The sequence below is a fragment of the Melopsittacus undulatus genome, chromosome Z (genome assembly GCF_012275295.1).
Source record: "Melopsittacus undulatus isolate bMelUnd1 chromosome Z, bMelUnd1.mat.Z, whole genome shotgun sequence".
NCBI lineage: Eukaryota > Metazoa > Chordata > Aves > Psittaciformes > Psittaculidae > Melopsittacus > Melopsittacus undulatus.
Genome location: NC_047557.1, coordinates 9,394,574 through 9,421,462, shown reverse-complemented (window position 1 = coordinate 9,421,462; position 26,889 = coordinate 9,394,574). Strand labels below are relative to the sequence as shown.

General features: G+C 42.6%; 1 protein-coding gene across 1 annotated transcript in view; it reads left to right on the top strand.

The window, feature by feature from the left end:
- DCAF12 (DDB1 and CUL4 associated factor 12) overlaps positions 1-24,519 on the top strand; it is a 32,214-nt gene extending 7,695 nt beyond the window's left edge. Inside the window, exons 3-9 of the mRNA XM_005143152.3 lie at positions 5,297-5,503; positions 7,360-7,420; positions 11,904-12,097; positions 13,155-13,220; positions 14,616-14,778; positions 18,655-18,839; positions 19,600-24,519. Of these exons, the coding sequence (XP_005143209.2) occupies positions 5,297-5,503; positions 7,360-7,420; positions 11,904-12,097; positions 13,155-13,220; positions 14,616-14,778; positions 18,655-18,839; positions 19,600-19,758 (1,035 nt within the window). The 3' untranslated portion in view covers positions 19,759-24,519. The remainder of the gene's footprint in view (positions 1-5,296; positions 5,504-7,359; positions 7,421-11,903; positions 12,098-13,154; positions 13,221-14,615; positions 14,779-18,654; positions 18,840-19,599) is intronic.
- Positions 24,520-26,889: the final 2,370 nt, after the last annotated feature.

Genomic DNA, 26,889 nt, shown 5'->3' with positions numbered 1-26,889 from the left:
TTCAAGGTTGATGGGAGTTCACTGCATCCAGGAGAAGCTTTTGAGGCTGTTTTTCAATGTCTATATAATGAATAGCTGGAAAATAAGTTCTTATTCCTGCTTCAGAGAAAGAAAACCAATAAATGTATTGTGGAGCTATCAGGACTTTGTAAAGACTCTTGGATTCCAGGCTGGTTTGGTGTTACTTGCAGGTGTACTTACTTCAAGAGTGGTGAAAGTACCTCTTTGCTTGGAAAAAGTAGGCCAAGTGGAAGGTTTTGTTCAGATCTGTGCCATTGTATGCTGCAATTTTGGCTGCACTTGTTTAAAAGCAGTCAGATAATTTGTACTGTATTTACTGTAGTGTCTTTAAAACTAAAACAGTATTCAGATTTTGTTCATTTTTAGCTGGGTGCCTGTCTTAACATTTCTCCCTGTTTTTGCTCTAGAAGCATCTAGGAGCTGTTTGGCTTCTCTTGGTTTCTGTTCGCTGGATTTGCAGGGACGATTTCTTGACAATCAGTGATGCAAGCGTGAGCTTCTGGCTTCTTGCCCTGCCTAGGTGATGCAAGGCACTAGCATGTGTAGACAGTGCTTCCTTATTTTATTCTAGGTTGGTGGTGGTTGTTTTCAAACTGCCCACACTGTGCTAAGTTCCTTCCTAAACAACGTGAGAGGTTACACTGCTTAGAACTCTGCAGCTGAAGCTACAAAGCCAGGCCCCTTAACTGTGCAAAGTTTCTTGCTGTAAGAACAGTTGCTGTTCTGGTTGCAGTAATGCTGTGCAACTGGAGGAGGAAAGTGAGAAAATGATAAAGCAGTTAAAGGGCTGACAATGTATTAGAATGGGGTATGAGTAGGTGAAAGCACTACAAGAAATATGTCCTGTTGCTGCTTCTGAGAACACCTTAATTTGGAAACTTCCTATAGGAAAATGAATATGAGTCTCTTGCAGCTGAAGCACAATTTCTCTGAGTCCATGGATATCCTGAGTTGTGGATGTGCTTTCCTAATGAGCTTTTCTGATGCCAGTTTAACACTGCAGATGACACTTGCAAGGATTAATCTTAGGTACTTAACTGTTCATTTTGTGGTTGGCTTATTTTTCAGTAGTTGAAGGAAGATAGGGGCAGAATTGGATGTTTCTGCTGGAAGGAAATGCTGAGGACGAAAAGAGGATATGCACTCACAGGGGAAGGACAAAGCAGGATGAGAGGAAAGGGAATTACTGGTCCTGTAGTGCAGGTACTGATGTTCAGGGATGTGGTTACGGCAGAGTGGCTGCTATGTGCTTTGTTTATTCCGCTATCTCTGTCAGTGAACTGCATTGAAAGGCCTGGGAGAGAAGTGAGAAGTGCCTCCTTCCTGTTCACCTGCATTTCAGCTGCTGGCTGACTCCACACCTGCATGCAAACTAAGGAACTAGACACCATAATTCAGTCCCTGTAGGACTGTTATCTGTTTGTGCAGGATTGCTGCCTACCAAGGAACATCAGTTTGGGTAGAAGGTAATGCGTACTTCAGACACAACTCACAAGTAGGAATGAGTAGATTTCAGCTTTCTCTGCAGAATGAGTTTAACACACCACACAGTATCAGATTTTGATTTGACAGTAATATTTCGATAGCTCGGTAGATCAAGAATAGTAGTTATGCTGCTAAAATTTCTTCTTTTTTTACACTTATCAAAGAACAGATCTGCAGTTTGTGGGAGTTCACCTAATGAAACTTGTATGTTTAACTTCTCTCTGAGAACCTCTAGATTTCTGTCCTTCTAGAAATGTCTGACAAACCATTTCAGAACAATTTCCTTGATGATGGTGTAGTCCATGTAAGTTTCTGCCACATGGTTTGTGTACATTCGACTTCATCTGGATATATGGATACGTTCCCAGCATCCAGCCTGTGATAGATCATCTCTAGAATGGCTGATTCCCTCAGGGACTGGGTGCCTTTCTCTACCGTTGTCCAGTTGGCTTAACAACTCATAACATTGTCATTGTAGGGAAGCATTTCCTTCACAGCTACAGAGAGCCACCTCCAAAGGCTGAGGGCCCGTTTCTCTTTTGCAATCACTTTGTCAATTCCCCCTTCCCTAGCAAGTGATCCCAGCTTGGCTTCCCTACCTTCTAGTTCGTGGCTGTCAGCCCCCTTGTCCCAGCATTGGAGCAACCAGTTGATGATGGCTAAAATCTTTTTGCATATTCTGTAGGTCGGTCGAGGTCCAGGGTCGAGAAGTCACCTCTTCTTCATCCTCTTTCTCTGATTCACATAAAAATAGCTCTTGTTCAGATGCTGTCCGCTGTAGTAAGTGCATTGGTTCTTCATCTTTCTTAACTGTATGGGTTGCTCTTTGTGCCTCTTGTTTGCTTTTCCCCTTGCTCATAGGGACAACTGATACTAGCACAAATTCGTTCTTTGGTTTAGCTGCAGTGACTTTCACTGTGGTTGGAGTGGCTGCAGTGTCTGCCTCTAGGGTTGGAGCAGCTGCAGTATCTGTTGTCAGGGTTGGTGCAGCCTCTGTGCTTGGGGTTGAATAGCATCAGCAGTTGCATTGTTGCTGTTGAGGTTTGAGTAGCTGCTGTGCTTGTCACTGGTGTTGATGTAGTTGCTGTGCTTGGAGTTGGGGTAGCTGCATTGTCTGTTGCAGTCATAGTTTGAGTAGCTGCTGTACTTGTCACTAGGGCTGGTGTAGCTGCTGTGCTTGGAGTTGGAGTAGCTGTGTTGTCTCTTGCTTTGCCATCAGATCCAGAGATGTCTTTTTCTCTTTGAAGGTGCTGGATAGTGTTGAACAGGGCTCTGTAGGCATAGGCCAAGCCCCAGAACATTGCCATGATTTGTCCCTCTCTGGTATGACCAGAATGACAACACACCTCATTTAACTGTTTTATTAGTTTTTCTGGATTTTGCACTTGTTCAGTGGTGAAATTCCAAAGGACTGGAGGGGTCCACTGGCCTAGATACTTGCCCATACACCCTGCCACTTGTGACTCTCCAGCCTCAGGGAAAATCTCTTTGTTCTCCTATATCATCATCTAACCCTAGACCAGACCCAAACCTGAACCTGGTTAACTTTCAAGATCAAACAACCTGACTGTGGGTAAAACACACTCTGTATGTGTGCCAGCAGGGTGATCCACATCACAGTCAGCAGGCAGATCTCAAGGGTATTCAAAGGCCATCCAAGACCTTCAGAACTCTTAAATGACACTGCAAATAGTCTGGTGGGGGAGCTGGAGGTGTAAGGGAATATCTCCTTCATAGGTTGACCACCCAAGGAGGAAAAAAATTATATGTAATTGCTAAACAATTCCATTATATACCTCCCAAAGTATAGAGGTGATGACCACACTGGGAACGCAAGCCAGACCAATTTCATCTTCAATAAATGTATTACCATAGTCATTACCCTAAAGTACAGCGAAACAAGAACCGTAGCCCAGACCCCCCAGCTGATAAACACTAACACAGCAAATACTGGCTGTAAGTAAGGTACAGCATGCTGAAACTGTGAGATCAAGCGCAACAACTTTGAGAGCCAGTAAATCAGCATTGTGATGAGTGACTGTTAATCTGAAACAATAAATACTTATTACAAATGTGATTAGACACCCTCTGGTCACACCTGTTGTTATCTTAACCCTTTGTGCCACTTGTTGGGTGGCACAAAGAGCTGTCATGGTTTAAGCCCAGCCAGTAACTCAGAGCCATGCAGCCACTCACTTCCCCCTTTTTCCTCCCCCTGCTCTCGGAGGGATGGGGAGGATATTCAAAAGAATGTAACTCACACAGGCTGAGGTGAGAACAATCCAGTAACTAAGGTATAACACAAAGTCACTACTGCCACCACCAATAATGATAAGGGAAATAACAAGGGAAGAGAGTACTACTGCTCACCACACACTGACCAATACCCAGTCCAACCCAAGCAGCAATCTGGGCCTTCCAGTTGACTCCCCTCAGTTTCTATGCAGGGCATGATGTGCTGTGGAATACACCTTTGGCCAGTTTGGGTCAGGTGTCCTGTCTCTGCTTCCTTCTGGCTTTCCTTCCTCCCTGGCAGAGTGTGAGACTCAGAAAGTCCTTGGTCAAAGTTAGCATTACTGAGGAACAATTAAAAACATTGGTGTTATCAGCGCTGTTCTCAGGCTGAAAGTCAAAAACACAGCACTGCACTACTAAGAAGGAGAAAAATGACTGCTCCTGCTGAACCCAGGACAGGTCTGTATTTTTTTTAATTGCACTGAATGGGGGTTTTTGTTTGTTTGTTTTGGGGTTTGTTTAATTCTGTTTTGGGTTATTGTTGTCTTCTCCATCTTCAGTTCACTTTCAGAGGTTTTGGTTATAGAAGGAATGAACTTGAAGGTTAGGAGGTGGATTTTAATTATACCTCAGGGCTGGGATTCTGCATCACTTCCCTTAGTGCCAAGTCAGCTTCAGATCCTCTATTTCTTCACTCACATCCCTTCACAGGGCTTTGTGCGCTCAGTTACATGTGTTTCACTGTTAGTGCAGCTGCCCTCCAAACATCATCTGTGAAATGATCCAACACAAGAGCTTCCCAAATGAAAGTGCAGTTTGTCAGGCGATGTGAACCTTTGTTCTGGTTTAGACTGTAACCACATAGTGTTACATGTTCTACCTGACATAATGCTGGGTGAAATGCTGTCTGTTCAAAGAGTTGTAAGCCTTTAACTGAGTTTTTTGCCAACGGGGCAGTGACAGAGAGCTCCAACTTTTTCTGTGGGAGAAGGTACATAGGTAGATGCCTTTTCTGAGATGTTTGCACTTGGGTTGCTATATTTAATTACTAATCTCTGTACATTTCCAGAAGATAAACTCCCAGTTATATAAATTTATGAAGTGTCTGTTTGCCAAAACAAAAACTTCCTGGTAGGTATCTTATCTGGGAGGTAGAAGACTTGTGACAAGCCCCCTAGGGCTTACTGCCTGTTTTGAAGTGGGTCTCTTTCTCACTGTGGTACAGAGAAACAGAAAACCAATATTGTTTTGTCACAGTATTGAAAAGTGAAAAGAGTTTCAGATTCAAAGGCTTTGTTAAATGGGAAACCTGCCATGACAAATCTCTGGCTTCCATTACTGTGAAAACCAAATGGAAATAAACCCCTCTGTAATAAAATCTACTTGTTTTAAGAAGAAATTTATGCATTTTTTCAGCCATACTTGCAGAGTTTGTGGATTTCAACTTGTAAAGAATATCAGTTCAAAAGAGGGACAGTATTTGACCATCTAATTTTTCTGGCTTTTTCAGTGATAATTTAAATCTCCTGGTTTTGTTTTTTGTTTATTTTCCCAGTTATTTGTAGTAGATGTCCAGACTGGTCAAATTACCAAGATTCCTATTCTGAAAGATCGTGAACCCGGCATGGTGAACCAGCAGGGATGTGGTATTCATGCCATTGAGCTCAACCCCTCCAGGACCCTTTTAGCCACCGGTGGAGACAATCCCAACAGTCTTGCAGTTTATCGTCTGCCTACACTCGATCCTGTCTGTGTGGGAGATGTAAGTTTATTTTGTCACCTACAAGAAGTTCTACTTTGAAGTTATGAATTTCAGAACAAAGCTCAAATTTGGGAGTCTTGTAATGGAATTTCAGAAAGCTTGAAAACATTCCTGATTAAGTTGTCTCAAGTATGAGTACGTACACAAACATGTGAGAAGATTCTCTGGGTTCTAAGTCAGATTTCTTCTTCACACTGATTCAGGTCTACTTCAGTTTACTTTTAAGCACTGAAGATGTTACAGAATCCTAAGTGTTAAATTCTAATTGTGGTGATGACCTCTGAAACTAGCTTTAGTGAAAAAGCTCTTTTGGGAAATTGAAGAGATGATACAAGTTCTTCAAATTTTCCTCTTCTCCAGTGCAGCTTATTGTTCTGCTGACAGGCAGGCTATGCAACAAAATGACCACACAGTAGCTGTATAATATGCACAGTTTATTAAGCAAGCACTCTTTAAATGTGGATCGGATATATACCTCTCATGTATAGTAAACAAGTACAAGGAGCACATCAGATATATGTAAGTAAAGTACAGAGGAAATTTAGCAATACATCAACTCATTACTGGTTAGACAGAATAGTGATTAAGAGGAAATACATCACCAAATACTACTGAATCATCATTGAGGCCCACACTTCCAGCTGGGAAGTCCCATTGTAGGTGATGCCAGGAGTCTCAGGTAACTGGGAAAATTCCTACACACATAAGTGAGGCCTCGGGTTCAGCTACTAGAGAGTCCTGCTTTTTTAGCTTTTGAAAAACAACTGGCTTTATGCCAGCTCTCTGTTTATTCGTGGGGCCATGCAGCTTCTCATCATCTCCCTGTTCACGCTGAGAGCATTGGCCAGGTGCTCTGGTGCAGCAGTGTGAAGGCCATAGAACAGCTGCACACCTGTGTTTTCCTGCCTCTTTCCAACAAACAGTCACAATGAACATAAACCCATATACTCCACCTAATACACTTTAACAACATACTTTGTTATGTCTCTCAGTCATAAGAGGGTATCAACTTTCAGCCAGGTTCCTGTCCATTTCTCTTATATATATATATATATGTATTATTCTAGAGATGGAACTTGGCTTTGAGGATTAGTTCTAACCCAGTGACTTATGGCAGTTTGATAGACTCTGGTACTGCTAATATTTCTGAAACACTGTGAGTGCTTTTTAAATAGCCAGTCTTAAAAAAGGCTGAAATGAATATGGTGGTGTCGCTGAAAGCTTCTCTCTCATTCCTCCTCTTTATTCTGGACTTCATATAGATGTTAACAGCAGAGGTCAGTCAGTTTCTGCAATAGCAGGTAATCAGCTGCAGACTCAAGCTTGAAGATTTATGTGTCTTACTATTTATTTGTGTGCTGCTATGATTTTACAGCTTTTCAAATGAAACAAAAGCCTTATGGCCTTCCTCCCTCCCCCTCTCCAGGTTTCTCTAAATAAAAGATAATTGAAATAATACTCTTGAAAAATTAATCTGTAGGTCATATATTGTGAGCTAAGGTTTTGTTACTTTTTATAGTAGGGACATAGCTACCTTATAGAAGTAAAGAATGCTGCTTTCAAAATGAAAAATATAAGTCCTTAGAACTGAAATCAACTTGTCATTGGTCAGAGATCTGTTTTTCTGCAACCCAATGCTTGCTATCAATAATACACTTCAAAATCAAACCAAGTTAACATTACTGTTGGGTATTTCCAGCTGCTCCAGCTTGATACTGGGATCTTATCTGGATGTTTTTTAACGTAGAACTGTCCTTCTGAGTTTTTGCTAAAATTCAGACTCAGGAATAGCTCTCTGCTTTGAAACTACTCTAGAGTATAACGAGACAGAAAAATCTGTCATTTTTTCCTTTTAGGATGGACATAAGGACTGGATATTTTCAATTGCATGGATCAGTGATACTATGGCCGTTTCTGGTAAAGTCAATTTTTTCCTTCTTTTTTTTTCCTCCATGATTTTACACTGATGCACAGCACTTGATAAGTCTTAGGGGCGCACCTTTGTTACAGCATTTGAAACCACTTGGAACTACTGTGGCTACTTAAACCTTACTTGGTCTTAGTATGGTTCTTCACTTCGTTCCATTTGTAAGTCCTGGTCTAAATTTGATTTTTCTCGTATCAAATGGAATATTTCTATCTTTCCTCTCATAGCAAAACCTGCTGCATCTCTAAACACAATGAGTTACAGGGAAGGATCCTACACAAGAAAGAGAGAAGGGAATTGGTTATGAGTTAATAACTTTGGAACATAGCAGAGCTGTGTTAGTTTCTTGAAATCCTATGAAAGGCTAATTAATGAAAACTCAAATTTGTTTTGTCAAGCTACCAGTATAGCTCTGTGTGCGTATGTATATGTGTGTGTGTGTGCACGTGTTCATATATGCATGTATACAATGGCAGTTAATACAGTAGAAATAGTAGAAAAGGTCAGTTATTTACTTTTTAGTAACTAGTTAGATAATTAATGCAACTTCAAGTAATAACAAAGTATTACTTAGGTAAAGGCAGCAATGCTAATATACTATTGCATTAATGTAGTAGTTTACTGTCTTCCTGTGCTGACAGGGTATAGTATCCTGCACAAGGAGATGTCGAACTGCAGCTTACACAAAATTATAACAGCCTTACATAAAAAGCAAATACTTCAATTGTTAGTTCAGTAAGATTCCTCCCCACCCACCCAAGAAAAAAAAACCCAAAATTTAATCCTGAAATTTGATTTTGCATTTAAATTGATCCTTGAAAGTCTCCAACCCAAATAGTGGCATCAGAAATACACTGTTAGCCTAGTAAGCTTGAAGAGAACATCAGAGATTATTACAGACACGCAACAGAAACATAGGGATCTGTTGGAATAGAAACACAGGATGTGAAATTGAACTGTTGCTCTTGGTGTTCTCTACATGCTCAAGGGTGGAGGTGTGAGTAGAAGACTGCTGTGTTCTCTGTTGTAGGATGCTTACAACAGGATGTAGGCTCTTGACTCCAGACCTGAGACACCAGGGAAAACTTGTTGAAAGCAGTTAGTGTGTCTGATTGCTAAATTGAGCTCTTCAGAACTTTGATCATCTTAATCAGGAGGAAAGAAACAACTGACTTCTTATATTGTTTTAATCTTACAGATTTCAATTACATCTGTATCTGAAAGCGTGGAACACAAATAACCGAACTCCAAAAACTAAGGATATAGAATTAAGACACTAAATGCGTTTTTTTTGTGACTTTCTTGGGGCAGTTTAAATGCTACAGGAAGACAAAAGAGCATTTGGTCCAATGGCACGCCACACAGATCATACAGCCTGCAGTTCAGAGATTTGCCAGTGTACTTTCCTATTGCCCTCAAAACTGCTGAGCATGTAGGAATAGGACATAGAATCATAGAATAGTTAGGGTTCTAAAGGACCTCAAGATCATCTAGTTCCAACCTCCTTTCATGGGCAGGGACACCTCACACTAAACCATATCACCCAAGGCTCTGTCCAACCTGTCCTTGAACACTGCCAAGGATGGAGCATTCACAACCTCCCTGGGCAACCCATTCCAGTACCTCACCACCCTAACAGTAAAGAGTTTCTTCCTTATATCCAATCTAAACTTCCCCTTTTTAAGTTTCAACCCATTACCCCTTGTCCTATCACTACAGTCCCTAATGAAGAGTCCCTCCCCAGCATCCCTGTAGGCCCCCTTCAGATACTGGAAGGCTGCTATGAGGTCTCCACACAACCTTCTCTTCTCCAGGCTGAGCAGCCCCAACTTTCTCAGCCTCTCTTCATATGGGAGGTGCTCCAGTCCCTGATCATCCTCGTGGCCTCCTCTGGACTTGTTCCAACAGTTCCATGTCCTTTTTATGTTGAGGACACCAGAACTGCACACAATGCTCCGGGTGAGGTCTCCTGAGAGCAGAGTAGAGAGGCAGGATCACCTCCTTTGACCTGCTGGTCATGCTCCTTTTGATTCAGCCCAGGATACGGTTGGTTTCTGGGCTGTAAGCACACACTGAAGCTGGCTCATGTTCATTTTCTCATTGACCAACACCCCCAAGTCCTTCTCTGCAGGGCTGCTCTGAATCTCTTCTCTGCCCAACCTGTAGCTGTCCCTGGGATTGCTCCAACCCAGGTGTAGGACCTTGCACTTGTCATGGTTAAACTTCATGAGGTTGGCATCAGTCCACCTCACAAGCATGTCAAGGTCCCTCTGGATGGCATTCCTTCCCTCCAGCATATCAACAGAACCACACAGCTTGGTGTCATCAGCAAACTTGCTGAGGGCACACTCAATGCCACTGTCCATGTCAGCGACAAAGATGTTAAACTCGATTATTCCTCTTGCTTGTATTAACCTCACCAAGAATGAGGCAGGGCTCTGTTTATAGAACTCTCAGCAGTGCATTTCAATAGTCCAAAACCATATAATGAAACTCTTGACTAAACAGCCATATTAGAGGGAGAATGCATCAGTCCACTCAGTTGTACTGGCTGGCCAACAAAGATTTCCATAGCAAAAGCTTCAGATGGAATTAATAATTCCAGGGTGGCAAAAGTCTAGGATAACATATTCTCATTAGCTTCAGAGCTAACTAGTTGAACTATATACAGTGACTTTTTCCTCTGTGAGGGCTATCAAGGAGACAGCTTCCTCATAAAGTATGTGAAAATGTCTAGAAATTCTACTACTGAGTATTCAGCCTCCATAGCAAACAGGATTAGGTGTCATTAAAAACATATACATGTAAATTGAGTGGCAGGATGTTGTGTCATGTGCTGTCTGCTGCTACAAAAGTGCAATTAGGAAGCTCCTTTTTTTATTTGCCTGTAGTAGGTGACAGTGGCAAAAGACCTCCAGCTGCGTGGGGGTAAAGCCATCTCTGTTGTGCTTGGCTGCCTGAATTGCAACAAGATGTTTTGCTTAACTGTTTTTGTATCTTATTCCCTCTGCTGTACCAAAGCCTATACATTTAATAGTCTCATCACATAGTCATAGTTGGAAAGGACCTTCAGATCATCTAGTTCTAAGCCCCTGCCATGGGTAGGGATGCCTCACTTAGACCATGCTGCCCAAGGCTCTGTCCAGCTTGGCCTTGAACACCACCAGGGATGAAGCATTTACCACTTCTTTGGGCAACCCGTTCCAGGGCCTCACCACCCTCACAATAAAGAATTTCTTCTTTATATATAACCTGAACTTCTGCTGTTTCATTTTAAAACCATTACCCTTTGTCTTACTGCTACAGTCCCTGATGAAGAGTCCCTCCCGAGCATCCTTGTAGGACCCTCTCAGATACTGGAAGGCTGCTATGAGGTCTCCACGCAGCCTTCTCTTCTCCAGGCTGAACAGCCCCAACTTTCTCAGCCTGACTCTGTATATGAGGTGCTCCAGTCCCTGATCATCCGTGTGACCTTCTCTGGACTTGTTCCAACAGCTTCATGTCCTTTTTATGTTGAGGACACCAGAACTGCACACAATGCTCCAAGTGAGGTCTCAAAAGAGCAGAGTAGAGGGGCAGGATCACCTCCTTTGACCTGCTGGTCATGCTCCTTTTGATGCAGCCCAGGATACAGTTGGTTTCTGGGCTGTGAGCTCACTCTGAAGCTGGCTCATGTTCAGTTTCTCATTGACCAACACCCCCAAGTCCTTTTCCGCAGGGCTGCTCTGAATCTCTTCTCTGCCCAACCTGTAGCTGTGCCTGGGATTGCTCCGACCCACGTTTAGGACCTTACATTTGGCTTGCTTGAACTTCATGAGGTTGGCATCAGCCCACCTCACAAGCGTGTCAGGGTCCCTCTGGATGGCATTTCTTCCCCACAGTGTATCAACCAAACCACACAGCTTGGTGTCATCAGCAAATATGCTAAGAGTGCAGTTAATACCACTGTCCCTATCCATATCCACACACTGTACATATCCACAAGCACACTGGTAGAAATTAAATGAACTGAAAGTGACAAAAACACAACTGAATTTTCTTGGCAGTTTTTCATATTGGTGTAACAGACTGTCAGTTTTGGCCTTGGTAAGCCAGGCTGAATGTTTGGGCTTTTCAGTTGCCACAGAGTTTATTCTATGTGGGAGTCTGTAGTGGTGATCATTCTACAGGTTTGCATTTTTTGATGCATCACAATCAGTTTGTAAACAGATGAGGTGATCTTGCTGTTTGGAGGCCATGTAGACAAACCATACGACAGTGAGTTCACAATGTTAGGATCTTTACAGCTCAGTAAAATCACATTTTTGCTAATAGCAAGTAATACATAGGTATCAACAGTATGTTCAGTTAGATTAAGTTAACAGTATCCTTTCTTTCAGACCCTATTGTTTATTCCTTTTTTTAAAAGGGGGTTTATATGTGAGATATATGAGGTGGACTATTTATTTATGGATCATTTATTTATGGATTTAGGTTCCCGGGATGGTTCGATGGGTCTCTGGGAAGTCACAGAGGATGTGTTGTCGAAGAGTGACGCCAGACATAATCTCTCACAAGTTCCTGTGTATGCCCACATAACACACAGGGCTCTGAAGGATATTCCAAAGGAGAACACCAATCCAGACAACTGCAAAGTCCGAGCACTGGCTTTCAACAATAAGAACAAGGTAAGATAAGCAAGTCAGCTGAGAAATCCTAAAACTGCCTGTATTTATTAGAAAAAGAAAAAAGTTATTAAAAAAAATTGGAGTAGCAACCTAATATATTTTCCCCTGGTCCTTCCACATTTTGATCATGTCGCCTTCATCTGCTGTGTCTGTTCTGCCCAGGTCAATGGGGAAGTTCAGTAGGGGGAAAAATAAATTATACTTTTTTCAGAAGGAACAATTTTCCTGTGGGTTTGATTTTGTTGTATCCTAAGAAGGAGAGACAGGGAGTGTTTACAAGAAGCAGATGAGGCACCAGAACACCTCTTGCAGCTTGAGTCCTGCTCTTGAGTGTTGTTACTGCTTTCTTTCCCCTTTTGTGAGGACCAGCTGACATTCAGGCAGTTCCTGTTTTGGTGGCTGGATCCTTCCTGGATTGCTCAGTGGGTGAGGTGGCTGACACACAGGGCAGGTACAAGTGCCTGCTTTAGTGTTGCATTTGACAAACAGTAAATATTAACCTTCTCTGTGCTGATCTCTTGTTATTACTAGTTGGAGTAGCAGTTCATCCTCCACTTCTTTTCTTTCTGCCCTCAGAGAGCAGCAAGGGTCTGAAGCAGAGGTGGGTGGGCTGTCAGGAGCACAGTGCTTCTGCAGGCTTTATTTTTCACTGTAACTGTTAATTACTCCTGTCGAATGGAGACTTCATATAGCTTTCTCAGTAGAGTAGTACTTGGAAATAATTGTTTGCTTCAAGGTCAAAATCAGTGTAGGAGCTGCTGAAAAGAATTCTCCACTCTAGATTGTGCTAATAATTTGTTACATGATTGTCTGACAAGACATATACTTTTCAAAGTTATTTTTTGTTATTTATTATGTTCTTATTCTTCGTGGCACCTTTGTGCTGTATTGTACTGTATTGCATTCTGTCAAGGTACATATAAAGTGAAAATGTATCTTGATTAGCACATACAGGTTTATGGACAAGTTCAATTGGAGTATTCAGCCTGCTTAGTGGAGAGTGTAAGTTTGTAAGGATATCTAAAATAGAGAAACTAATTCTCTTTTTTTATTATAGGAGCTGGGAGCTGTGTCCCTGGATGGGTATTTTCATCTCTGGAAAGCAGAGCACACACTATCAAAGGTGCTTTTCTGTTTGTTGGTATTACATTTAGAAAATTGCCCAGCAGTTAAGACTGTTCACTGTTATTCAGTCTCCTTTAAATGCTTGAAGAAAGACCAGCAGCATTGGTAAAACAGTGAAAAGCTTTATGTAAGATGAAATGTCCCAAAAATTAGAACTTGAGGAGGGAAACTCCTAGCTCTAATTATTTCGGAGGATAGGAAGTGCTCTTAACTTCCTGCCAGCTCTGTGTGAGCTGAAGTGAACTCTTGCATAGAGTATCATAGAATCATAGAATAGTTAGGGTTGGAAAGGACCTTAAGATCATCTAGTTCCAACCCCCCTGCCATGGGCAGGGACATCTCACACTAAACCATATCACCCAAGGCTTCATCCAACCTGGCCTTGAGCACCGTCAGGGATGGAGCATTCACAACCTCCCAGAGCAACCCATTCCAGTGCCTCAGCACCCTAACAGTAAAGAATTTCTTCCTTATATCCAATCTAAACCTCCCCTGTTTAAGTTTTAACCCGTTACCCCTTGTCCTATCACTACAGTCCCTAATGAAGAGTCCCTCATCAGCATCCCTGTAGGCCCCCTTCAGATACTGGAAGGCTGCTATGAGGTCTCCACGCAGCCTTCTTCTCTCCAGGCTGAACAGCCCCAACTTTCTCAGCCTGTCTTCATACAGGAGGTGCTCCAGTCCCTGGTCATCCTCGTGGCCTCCTCTGGACTTGTTCCAACAGTTCCATGTACTTTTTATGCTGAGGACACCAGAACTGCACACAATGCTCCAAGTGAGGTCTCACAAGAGCAGAGTAGAGGAGCAGGATCACCTCCTTTGACCTGCTGGTCACACTCCTGTTGATGCAGCCCAGGATACGGTTGGTTTCTGGGCTGTGAGTGCACACTGAAGCTGGCTCATGTTCATTTTCCCATTGACCAACACCCCCAAGTCCTTCTCCTTGGGCTGCTCTGAATCTCTTCTCTGCCCAACCTGTAGCTGTGCCTGGGATTGCTCTGACCCAGGTGTAGGACCTTGCACTTACTTGTTTGCAGAGTTCATAGAGAAAGTTACACTGGCTTAAGTTGCAGATCAAACTCAGACACAGGTATGCAGGTGTATGAGGTAAGCCTTTTCAGCCGAGAGCTGATGTCTCTGTACAGTGGCTGAAGAAATAGCAGCAGCTTAGATGTAAAATGATCTGCCAAAATGTCTATTGTTCTTTGCACACTACTTGGCTTCAGCCTTTATCATCTCAGTTTGGTTCAGGTAAGGCTTCCCATCACCTTCATTTTTAATCTCTGGGTCAGGTTGTTGCTTTTTCTTCCTTGAACATAGCTTACGGAATTATTCTATTAACATCTTGCTCTTTTCTCCTAAGGGGTTAACTTTTTATTTCTTCTCTTCCCAGTTACTTTCCACGAAGTTGCCATACTGCAGGGAGAACGTGTGTTTGGCTTACGGACAGGAGTGGTCAGTGTATGCAGTAGGATCACAGGCACATGTCTCATTTCTGGATCCCAGGCAGCCTTCTCACAGTGTTAAATCCGTTTGCTCCAAAGAACGAGGCAGCGGTAAGAAACTTGTCAAAGGGTGCTTCAAATGGTTTGCTTGCAGAAGTAGCTGTTAAGACAGCAGTGAGATATGCTTTTACTAAACAGGAAAAGGTTTTCATGCAGTAAACTAAATTATTAATAGTGTATGTAGGTTTTGCTTTTGACAGTATTCCTTGAGCAACCAACAAACCAAATGTGAAAGCAACTCTGAAATCTGATGATAGAAAACATCACTGCTTTTATGATCAATTGAATTGTACACCTCCAAACATTACTGAACTTTTAGAAGTGTTAATTTTATTTCTACTTGATTTTACTGTGTTGTATTCTGTTTTACTTCATCTCCAAAGCAAATCCAGTCTTTGTACTGCTATTGATACTGTCTGTTCTTGCATTTTGCTCTGGGCATGGGAGAAAAAAGCATGTTGTCTGCTCTGTGCTGTCATATGGGAGTCTATGCTGGAGTGAATGCTTATTTTAAAGTCATGAGTGAGACTCTGAAAAGCTTGCAGATTTGAGTGTTGTTTTCCCTTTCTGATGTGGATGCAGCATGTCCAGTTAAACCTTAGACTAGGGCAAGCATGCGGCCTCGCAGGGTGCATGGTAGCATAAGCTTCTTCCCACACCCTTCAAGCATGAGAAGACACTGTGCTGTGATGCCTATTTTAAACCACATTAATCCCAGACTGATATATTGCAGTTCTTACATATCTTGGCTCTAGGCATCCATATCTTGGTCGGGCAAGTAATAAAAAGAAAATGCATGTAGGCAAAGATTAGGAAAGTTTTATTTATGTGGTTACTGGGGTTTAAATAGTGTCTAGATAAGCACCAGCATCTGCTTCTTTCAGATATGGGAGAGGTGTATATAATATGAGGAGAGATGCTTCACCGGCTTGTGTTGTCACCTGGACATTGTAGCAGCAAGAGCCCTTGTCCTGACCTGCTGTTTGTGAGGGCTCTGTGAAGGTCCTGATTCTGTCCCCCTTCAGAGTCATCAGGAAGTAAGAGCGAGACACTGGAGAGTGGTGCCCAGTGTTGGCTGGTGGCTGAAACCTGCTGCCTTGAGTGTATGATCATCCCTGCTGGGGGCACGACCATGGTAGTGTTGCTGGGGCATCTCCAGTTCATACCTGGAGAAAGCCTTTGCTCTCAACACTCTTTCCTGTTCAGCATAGTAGGCAGATGTTTTTTGGGTTGTTGTGGTGGTGGAGGCACTAAAGTAATACTAATTCCCAAGATACCAAGTGTTTCAACTTTGTTGATCTCACTGGGACTTGGAGCAGAGCAGTACCTCTAGAAAACAGGCTCTTTATTGATTGCAGACTAAAATCTGATGCTTTGAAGCATTTCCTGAATGCACTTTCAGCTTCCAAATGCACCTGCTGAACATGGTAAACCTACATTAACTTCAGATCCCCAGTGTTGTACTCAAAAGCAGGTCAGACAAGGGTTGTTGCTTAGTGAGACGGGAACTGGGGTTAGTTTATATACAGTGTAAGCAGTAAATTGTATGTACAGTGTACAGGTACACTGTACCTCTTACTACATGAGAAGGCTTTTCTTGGCAGCTGTACAGAGAAGTGCAGGCCCTGGACTCTGGTTCTTGATCTCTGAAAACAACTGCTGTCTGCTCCACTGGCATCACATGCCCTTGACTTTATATCCTGAAGGCAGCAATGTTAATGCAGGGGCAGAGCTTGCGTGACACAGGCTCTGTGTCTGCTCCTTATTTAGGACATGTTACTGTGTCTTCATTTCCTTCCAGGATGTGTAGAGCCTCCCTGCCTCTCAGGAGTAGCAAGACTCAGTTTGCTGACCCAGATAGTCCCAGTCCACAGGTGGTAGAATGCTGACTGTGTTGGAGAGCATACCATGATCAGTGCTAGGCACAGACTGTGTTTTTAGTTTGATGGAAATGATTATTCTGAGGTACTTCAGCCCTTCAGGAGCTAGTTGGAAGGGCTACACTTGAAAGCCTGTTATAAACATCCTCTTAGTAGCAGGTACATGATGGATTCCTACAGTTAATTCATTTGATTAGAGAAAGAGCCACACTTGTTCTGCGTTTTATAGTCTTTTTTAATTATTAATAAACTGCGTTGAAAAGTATATGCCACCTGCCTTCCTACTCCTTCATCTGTTTCTGTTGAATGAGTGTTCTGCTGGGTTGCTTGTCAAGAGCACTTCTGAAGCAGAAATAAGAAAAGCTCCCCTCTAGTGCCTTCCTCTGCTTATCCAAGTGACTGCTTGTGCTGATTGCAGCGATGTTAAAGCTTTCTGCATGTGTTTGCCAGAGCCAGGCCCTCGCAATGGGAGTGAGAGGAGTTGTCTCAACTTCCTCAAGTACATTTGTAGCTTTCTGAATTAAAGTGTAGATGCTCTTAAGAATCTGGTAAATCTGCTTCTGCAGGTGTGAGACTGCTCAGTGGTTTCCCACGTATTTAGCTTGCAGCCAAAACTTCACCTTGCATCTGGAGCTTAACAATGTGGTCATGCCTGTTCTAAGTGTGTGTCACAGATGCTGGCTGCAGGTGTAACATCAGGCTATGGAGGCGGAAGGATGAGGGTGTGCTTGTAGTTAGGACTCTGTACAGAGGGAAAGGGGAAACCCCTGGCTGCCTCTACACCTCTTGGGTGTCTGCTGTCACATGTACTGCTGGGTATATTCCAGTATGTTCTAAGTTTTGTGCTGTTCAGTCCCACTTGGTATGGTGACAGCAGCTGGCACATGGATGTAGGTGGCATAACTTATTCTTTTTCCCTCCTGTTTGAATGCTTGTTTAGGCTGTAGTTCAGTGGTACTTTAAAGAAAGCTCAAAAAGACTCATGGTTTATAACCTGGTGACACCTTGTGTAGTACAGAAAAACATAGATGTGGTGGGGTTTAATCTGTGTAGAAGAGTTGTTTGAGATAAAGTGCTTACACAGAACAAGCCTTTTAAACTATATAAATGGAGGTAAGATGAGAGGACATCTTGCAAATTGCAAATCTGTACACACAGTGTATCCCCAATACTGTTTCCAAGGGATCCTTGTTTAGCTGAGACACCAGATTCAGATATTGTGAAAACAAAATCTACTCTTTTACTCCATCTAATGGCATAACTCAGATGTGGCAGAAAGTTTTGTCTGTATTGGCAATTTGCTGTAGCTTCCCAAGTACTGGTGGAACCTGTTGTTGCTCAGGTTGAAGGATTCCTAGTCATTTCATTGCTGGGTAAAGTACTAAAAGTGCCAGCCACAAAGAATAGTGAGTGTATCCTTGTGTCTGAATATTTGGGTAGAGATAGCTTCAAAATTATTTAAAAGCCTGATGTATCTTAGTGGCAAAGTGACTAGTGATTATTATAGTTGCACTTGCTTATAGCTAGCCTGCTGATTAGCAAAATGCACTTGGTGGCAGCTAGGACAGTAATGTTTTTCTCCCATGGTCACTTGACACAGCCTGACAGGTAGGTAGGTAGAGTGTGAGCTCATGGAGGAAACCAGTGTGACATTCTTTCCTCTGCTACCACATACTTGCTCATGGTGTGCTCACTTACAAGCTCGTGGCATGTACAACAAAGCTACTCTTGATTCTAAATGGCTTATGATCTTTGCTTGTCTGGCAGAGCTGTGGCCTGCTGAGAAGTGGTGCTTCTTAATTGTACACCATCCTTGTAACTGATGGCCTCAGAGAAGGGAAGTAGTATAGGCAATTGAAACTCCTGTTTCAGTGGCATCAGTGGGCTTAGTCTGCACTGCTCCATAGCAGTGGAGAAACTTGTGTGTTGTAGAGCATACTGGTAGGTAGTTCCTCTTAAAGAAAATGTTAGACATCAAGCAGCAGCACTGCAGAGCCTAAGTACCCATCTTCCTTACTGCATTCTATGTCCCTTCTCTATTTGACAGGTATTCGATCGGTGAGCTTCTACGAGCACATCATCACAGTGGGAACGGGGCAAGGTTCCCTGTTGTTCTACGATATCAGAGCCCAGAGGTTCTTGGATGAAAAGCCTTCACGTGGCTGTCATGGGCAGAAGCAGAAATTAGGAGGAGGTGAAATTTTGAAGTTAACTACTGGGAAAGGCTGGCTGGTGAGTAGCTTGAGACTGTAGGAGGCCCTTTAGACAGGAGTGAGAGTTCATGCTTTAGTGCTCAAGAGCTGGTTCTTTGTGTAGTAATGGGAGCTATTGTATGAAATGCATCCCAGCTACAGTGATCATGTATCTGATAACTGTAATCATGAAAAGAAGTGCTGCAGAATAGCTTTATACAAAAGCCTTCTGAAAGGTATTGAAGGTTGGTTGCTTGTGTGTAAGGCATACTGACTACTGGTTTTATGTAGTGATTTATAAATGAACTATTTTATATCAAGGTATTTCTGAACATAATCTTTCAGTTTTCACAACCTCAAACACAAAATACATTGTCTTCCCTTAAAACTGTGCTACTCTAATGTAGTACTTAGAGATATTTAATTTGTGTGCAGTTTTAAAACTGGCTTCCTGAGGTAATGCCATGTCAGGCACTTGAGTTCAATTTCCTGTGTGTTATCATAAAGCAGTTAATGGCTTTGTCTAACTTCTCTCCATTATCTTTTGTATCATTATAATGTCACTTTAAACATGGTATCTTTCCTACCTTTCACCTTCCTACCTCCTATGTCAGGCCCAAACATCCTTAGGAAAAGTTTCAGGACAACTCTGGTATCTTCACGTTGATCTGTCTGAAACTTCAGGGAGTACTAACAGCAAAGATGTGTTTTTAGGCTCTGGGAGCCACCTTCTGCTTTTTGTGAAACGAGTTTTGGGGGTATTTTTAGCAAAAATAACACTCTGAACTTTCCTTTAACAGAATCATGATGAAACCTGGAGGAATTATTTTTCAGACATAAATTTCTTCCCAAATGCTGTTTACACCCACTGCTACGACTCGTCTGGAACAAAACTCTTTGTGGCAGGAGGCCCCCTTCCATCAGGACTTCACGGGAATTACGCTGGTCTCTGGAGCTAATGATAACTCCTTATAAATGCTGATCTTTACACAGATTTCCTCTTTTCTTAACAACAAAAATGTGTGATGCCATTGGTTTCTGATTTAAATGCAAGTTAATTTTTTGGCAGAGTTTTCTGTTGGTCTCCAACAGTTTTGTACATGTTTTTGAACCAGTTTTTTGTTTAAACCTCCTTGATCCTTTATATGAAGAGTTTTTGAAACCCCTTTTTATTGTATTTACTCCAAATAACTCTTCCCCCCACATTTAGGCTATCTTGCCCATGTGCCCTCTCCCCTACTTTGCTGTGAGGTAGGATTCCTTTCTTATAGTGTGGTTGCTCCTGGGCTTTCTGTGAAAGTCTAAGGGCTGCATGTGTGCAGGTACTTTGTGTCAGTTACATTACCTGGAGTGAGGACTACTTGTAATTAAAAAGATATTAAAAATATTTATAAGAGATAAGCTGCTATATCTGCAGAGCCTGGCCCTGGCCTGGGTTGATCTTATTTTTTAGAAGTACAAGTCTAATGACACTGTTTGTACATAGAGGAATATGATGAACTTAAGCTGAACTCAATTGGAGCCCAGGGGCTGATTCCACAGGGTTACTGCCCATCAAGCCCAAACTGCAAAAGTGAAGAAGTTGCAAAACGTGCATTTGTATTTGAGTTGTAGTTCCAGCAGTGCCAGGAGCAAAAATTGATCTTCTCTTCTTTCTCTGCCTCTCCCAGGTATCAGCTTGCACATCTTGAGTTTGTGTAATCTGTTCTGCAGGGTGATGTTACATTGAAGGCCTACAGAGGTGCTAAGAGGAAGTGAGGGCTAGGGAGTGTTCTTGTCATTCAAAATTAACTAAATCTATCCATTTTCTGGATGAGCCAAGGTTCCTGAGTATGCTGCTGCAGTAGCTCACAGGTTTTTCATAAATTGGTTAAAAAACAAGATTTTTCCCATTTTAGCTGTTTTGGGTGGCCATCTTGTCTGATGAGCCAGTGGAATAAAGTGGGTTTTGTTATAAAGTTAAGAGTACCTCTTGGACTTCAGTAACACAAGCTAGAAGTTCTCCACGGAGCAAGGTAACTCACACTGCACTAGCATCTGCTGTCATCCTATTAACTATAGGAGAAGCTCAGTCTTGCCTCAGATCCCCTGCTGTCTTCTGCATTCAGACTCTCTGGAGCTTCGTGTAGGACCAGGTGGGGAGAATAGGTCCAATGTCCTTCAGGTCCAGATGTGAAGCGTGTGCATTACAGAGTGATGATCTCACCTAATACTCAACTAAAATGCAGGACAAGGGTGTTCCTCCTAGTTTGGTTTCTCCACTAAACTCTCAGCGTGTTATTGAGTCTCTGTTCTCTGCTGGGATGAAGGCCTTTCCACTGCCCCTGTCACCAGCAGAGCAGAGCGTGCCTGTGTCTGCCCTGCTTTGTGCCAAATGGGAGGTTGGTTGAAGCTGAGAGAACAGACAGACAAGGCTGGGACAGTATTCTGTTCCCCTGTCTCTACAGGACATCACAGCCACCACTGCAGAGCTGCTCTAGTCCCTTGTGCAGTTCCTGCCAGACTGCCTGGAGCTAGCCTGCATGTGTAACTTGCCATCCCTCTTGTCTTTGTACTCAGTATCATCATCAGTAACCCAAGCAATGAGCCTCAGGCTTAATTTCCAGTTGGCAGTGGAGACTTGTATGAAGATCCTACAAGGAATGCAGTTCACTCCCATCTGGGTGGAAACCCTGGCAAGAAAAGAGCTCTCCATGATGTGCATCTGCCCCAGAAGTATCACTTACTCCATGCTGACATGAGTGCTTCACAAACAAATCTTCCTGCTGTGTTTCATAATTCTACTTCCCTTGTGGGTTGTGTGCTTAAACAATCAGTTTGTGGTGCTCCGTGTATGGCTCTTTAGGTTTCTCTCTGAAAAGGGGCAAATTATATACCACAGGATAACAAACGACCTCTCAAATTTTATTTAGATGTTATTGGTTTTTAAAGATGTTGATGTGCTATGTTGTTCTGTGATGGTGATTTTGGTTATTTTAGAGGTTTTGAGAAGTGGACGTATACAGGGAAAACCAAATCTTGGTGAAGTATGGCAAGATGTGCATTTCTAGGTTACTCCTCCAGCTACTGTGTAAAATCAGTATGTCACAAGGAACGTGGCCTGCTTTTTGTTTGATGGAGAGCTTGGTTTTTGGGTGTTGTTTTGTACAACAGGAACTGCACACTTGAATGTACTTGTGCCTTCCAGTTCTTCTGAGATAACAGTTACTAGTTGGGTGCTTAGTGTCACTAGTACTGTTTCTGCACTGATCTGGAAGTCCTAGCCCTGATGTCCATCTATTAATTGAAGCATATTTGAGGTCTGGGTGAGGGGGAAAAAAGGGCATTTGTATGGACTGAGGCTTCCAGCCTCCAAACACATAGACTAACCTTCCTGCAGAGACAAGAGAGTCTCTAGTTAGGGAAGAGGCACTCTTGGGAAGTGCTAACTCTTACCTCCCCTAGTACCCCAGTGTGTGGTCCTAAAGCCTGGTAGTGTGAGTGCCCTTTTTCTGTTTTTGGGTGTTGGTTTGCTTTTTGGTGTTTTTTTGGGGAAACTTCGGCCAAATCTCAGAAGAATCTGGACAATGATGTAAAATTTCTCAAGTCTGACGTGCTCTGTGTTCTGCTTTCAGGGTGCTTTCTTGCAAAAGTGATTTCTCATGGGGAGGAAGCAATCCCTGCTGCTGTATGAAAATCCCCTCCTCCCAAAAAATGGAAACAAACTAGATGGTGCTGCAAGGATCCAAACAAATTGGGCCAGGGACACTTAATTTCTAGCCAGTTTCAGTGGGTTTCAATGCTTGTAGCAATACAGTCGTTAAGTTTCAGAACATTTTGTGGCTGGTTGTATGTCAGTCTCAGCCCAGTCATTGTTAGAAACCAAGGCAGAGAAAGGCACTAGTATGCCAACACTGGCCAAAGATAAATGATAGGAAATAATAGGAGGAAAAGCCAGGTCTTCTTCCTTGGTGTGATTTTTGTTGTTGTTGTTGCTCTGTTAGGTTAGATATCAGAATTGAAATCCACTGTCATAGTGAGGAACTGTGCAGGGGTTTCCCGTTGAAGTGGAGGAGAACAGCAGGGACTCTGGGCTCCCATAGAGGTGTGCGATGCACCTCGATGTTCATATGGAAGATACAGCCCTGAGATGGATGGAGTTCAGTCTGATGACTGTGCTTCAGTAGCTTCTTAAACAGCTCACCATGCTCTGCTCAGACCCAGTGGCATTTTCAGACTCTTACCTTTTCAGATGTTGCTTCATGATTTCTCTCTTTTGCTCTTTCATGCCTTCCTGAATGGTCTGTTTGAGGTCAGCTCCTCCACCCCAAATAATCCCAGTCTTCTGTGTAGCAATATTGTGTTCACAGAGGTGACCTCAGTCAAGCAGAAATTGGCTTGCTGGCATGTTACTAAGCCATGCCCAAGACCTTCAGCTTGTTTGAAACTTGGTGTAAGGCTGACTCAGATAGTGGAACTGCACAGTTCTCTTGTACATGTTTGACTGATGGGATTAGACACTAATGGTCTGTTCCTGGGGTTTATCTCTGGTCTATCTCATGTTAGGCACTTGGAGAAAAGAACTTTTAATCATAACAGACCTTAAACTTTCCTTCCTGCTCTTCACTTCTCAGTCATGTTGGATCTTTTGTGCTGCTGGTGAGTGTAGGAAGCAGTTAGTTTTACCGCTCAGCTCTTTTCAGTAACTACCATGTTAATTTTGGTATTTGGGGTATAACATACCAGTATTCATAATCACAGGTAACTAAACTAGTCAGTGAATTATGGGTTTGGTAATACCCAGCTTGTAAGTACTAAGTAACACCCCTGCAGTACTACTGGGTGTTACTTGATGGACATTCACAAGGAAGCAGAAGCTACTTTCAGTTGTTGGCTTGAGCATAGCACTGAGGGTGGTACTCACCCTTTTCACCAGACACCTTATTCCTGATAATTCCTCTAGTTTTCTCCCTTGCACAGTCAAATCATTCAGGGAGAATTGATAGCGGTCTTTTCAGGTGGTTTTGGGGATTGCAGTAAAGAATTGAGCCCATTTGTTTGGTTCCATCATCAGTGCTGCTGGTGTTAGTCCAAGATGAGTAAATTACCAAAGAATAGTTAATAGGTGTTTGTAGTCTCAGTTGTTCATTTTCTGTGTAGCTCCATTTTTAAGATTCATCACAAGAGTGACCAGTGATCTTACTGTGCTTAGTCTGTCCACAAAGATTACATTCATGTTGTGAGTGACTCTTGTGACCCCCACCCTGGGGGGGGCACACAGACACACTGTTGAATTTCATTATGGGGATATATTTGCTGCCTACGTTTCAAATCTTTGGCAGATTTTTGTGTCTTAAAGATTAAGATACTTAATAACCAGATATTCTAATACAGATTTTCTTCCTTTTCCTTTATCTGAGCACTTGCTTTGTATATAGTTTGCAGTTGCAGTGTTAACAGACTAAAGTTATGATCCATCTATGTTGAGTGGTGTTTTTTGTCTCAATTTCTGCCCTTCAGCTGAAGGGCCCTTACTGAGCTCATGAACTGATGTCTCTTGCCTGATGCAGATGTGAAATAAAGCAGGTTTGCCTAGACCCTTCATGGAGGTCACCTCTTTTGTTTGCTTGCAAGAAGCAGTAACAAATGGGCTGCTGATTGTTGCAGCCATGTGGGAGCTCTGAGGTCTGTTGGTGGTGGTCTCGTGCCCTTATTTTCAATAAACCCACTTTTCCAAGGTGTCCAAGAGTCTTCTAATTAGCTTCTGTCACTATTGCTGCTATGGCTGAATTACTGAACTAGGTACAGCTCGTACTGAAGAACACTGTTGTAGAGCTGTGTGTGATGCAGGCAGAGCTAATGCTCTGGCTGGCCCATGCTGACCCCTGGACTCCACTCGTAGCCAGGAACACACTTCTTTAGCTTAAAGCCGAGTGGAAATCCCCCTTTGTGCTGCTGGCCACCCACTGCTGGATCCCATGGTGTGACCTTGACTTACAATAAGTTTCTGAGTGTTGCAATGCTTTCAGTAACTCATTGGAAGTGTCTGAAGTGCAGACACCAGGAATTTATGTTGCAGGAAAGCCAGGGGGGAAAGGAGAATACAGCTACATCTTGCCCAAAGGATCTCCTGCATACTCTCTGCTGCTCTCCATTGCCTTTGCAAGTGGGCACTTGTGTGAGTGGCGAAGATGGGCAAGGGGCACAAGAGAAACAGGGAAAGCCCAACAATGTTTGGTATTGGTCTCAGGATTCCTGAGCAGTTTAAAACCAGAGGGGATACTTGTTCGTTGCTCAGGAGGTCCTTGTGAAAGGGCTTAGAACCATTTTCAGAGAGGTCAAGTCTATACCCATCTCGTTCTTGTTTCTACATGTTAATTTTCAAGGGTTTAGAGTAGGAAGTGGTTTTTTGCATGTGATGGTGGGTTTCTTTATGAAAACCATGTGGTACTTGGCTAATTAAAAGAATGCTCTTACAGAAAGGAATCTTCCCAATTAAAAATGGAGCAGTTTTCTAACAGCCTTTCCCTCTCCGATCCTGCAGGGAGCGATATGCTCTAAGAAGATGCACATGGATCTAAACCAGGGTGTCAAGGTTGGCAGAGTTAGGAAGATGTGGCCTGCCTCACCCTGTCTGTACCCAGAAAAACACCAAGTAAAACACTTGATTGTATACCAATTATGGTTACAGGCTTGAAACTGAGAGGTTGTGTAAAACCCTTTACAGCATAGTGCAATATCTGTAGTCCTAGATGTTGATTCTTTGACTTCGGATTAAAAATCTAAGAGTCAATATGTTGTTTTCTTAGGAACTGCTTTTCTAGATTCCCTTATTAAAAGGGAAAAATCAGGTGCTGAATCTTAAAATCTCATTAAACTTGTACTTTTTATTTGCCCATTCACCTGGTCTCCTTTCCTTTTCAAGGCCTCCCACAGTCTCAGGGTATATAAATCACTATGGCTCATCCAAATAATACTGAAATGGACCAACCAGAGGTTAATGTGCCTTCCTCTTCTGGTACCTTGATCTTTGTAAAGTTATCTCAAACTTGTCAATGTTTAGGGCTGGGTACATGCATTGTCTTTTTCTAAGATGTATGTGTTGAAATTGCAACAGGTTCGTGCTGTTACTTGTGAGTTGTTCCATTTGTTTTGAGGATGTGTAGACACAAATCAATGCACTGGTTTGTCCTGGGATCAACCTTACCTGTGACATCTGTCAGTGCTTACTTGTATGTTAATGTGTACACAAATGCTGGATCTTCCCCATTGCCTATGATGTACTTGTATACGATGCACAAACTACACCATGTGTTTTAAAACATGCAGTGATCACTTGTTGCCTGAGAGTAGAATGTGCTACAGTGAACTGTTTTTAATGTTTTTTTCCAAATTTATTTAATAAGATCCAAAGTTTTCAAGGAAAAGCAAAAATGATCAAGACTTGCTGATGCTTGATGGCTTTTGTTCTGGATCCAGGTTTCTGATGTTTATTAGCAGCTCTTGCAATTCCACCCATATAAGAGCCCTTCTCCACTTGCTGTTTCTGTTGTGAGCTGTATCAGAAGCTGGATCCTGAACTGTCACAGAACCTGTCAAGTAGCAACAGCTCTCTTCAAATACTACACTGTATGACTGTAAGGTAAACCTGTTCAAAGCTATGGATGCAGATTGCAAATGGAACAGTGGGAAATTGCAGGTCCTATGTGAAACCAGCCTGTCTGCACATGGGACATTGTATTCGGTTACCTTGTAAATTCTCTCTCCTCTCTGAAAAGTTACTTCCCCCCAACACAAAGACAAGTTTTGCTTTGTTTTCTGAATTGGAAATGGGTATCTTAAACTGGCATTTGGAATTTGGGTTGAGTTTCTATCTCTTATACAGAAAGGAGAGAATACATGTCCTTTCCCAGCTGTAATGTTAATTTGATCATAAGAGTGTGGAAACAGGAATGCTTCTCACTCACTGTGGCCTTCAGTGGCCATGCATATCCATAATTAACTGAAGCACAATACTGCACTCTGTTGATCCATGAGGCTACCTTTGCATTGAATCAGCATGATTAGTCAATACTTGGTCAAGGAGCTCTAATGTATGTGTATTTCCTGTG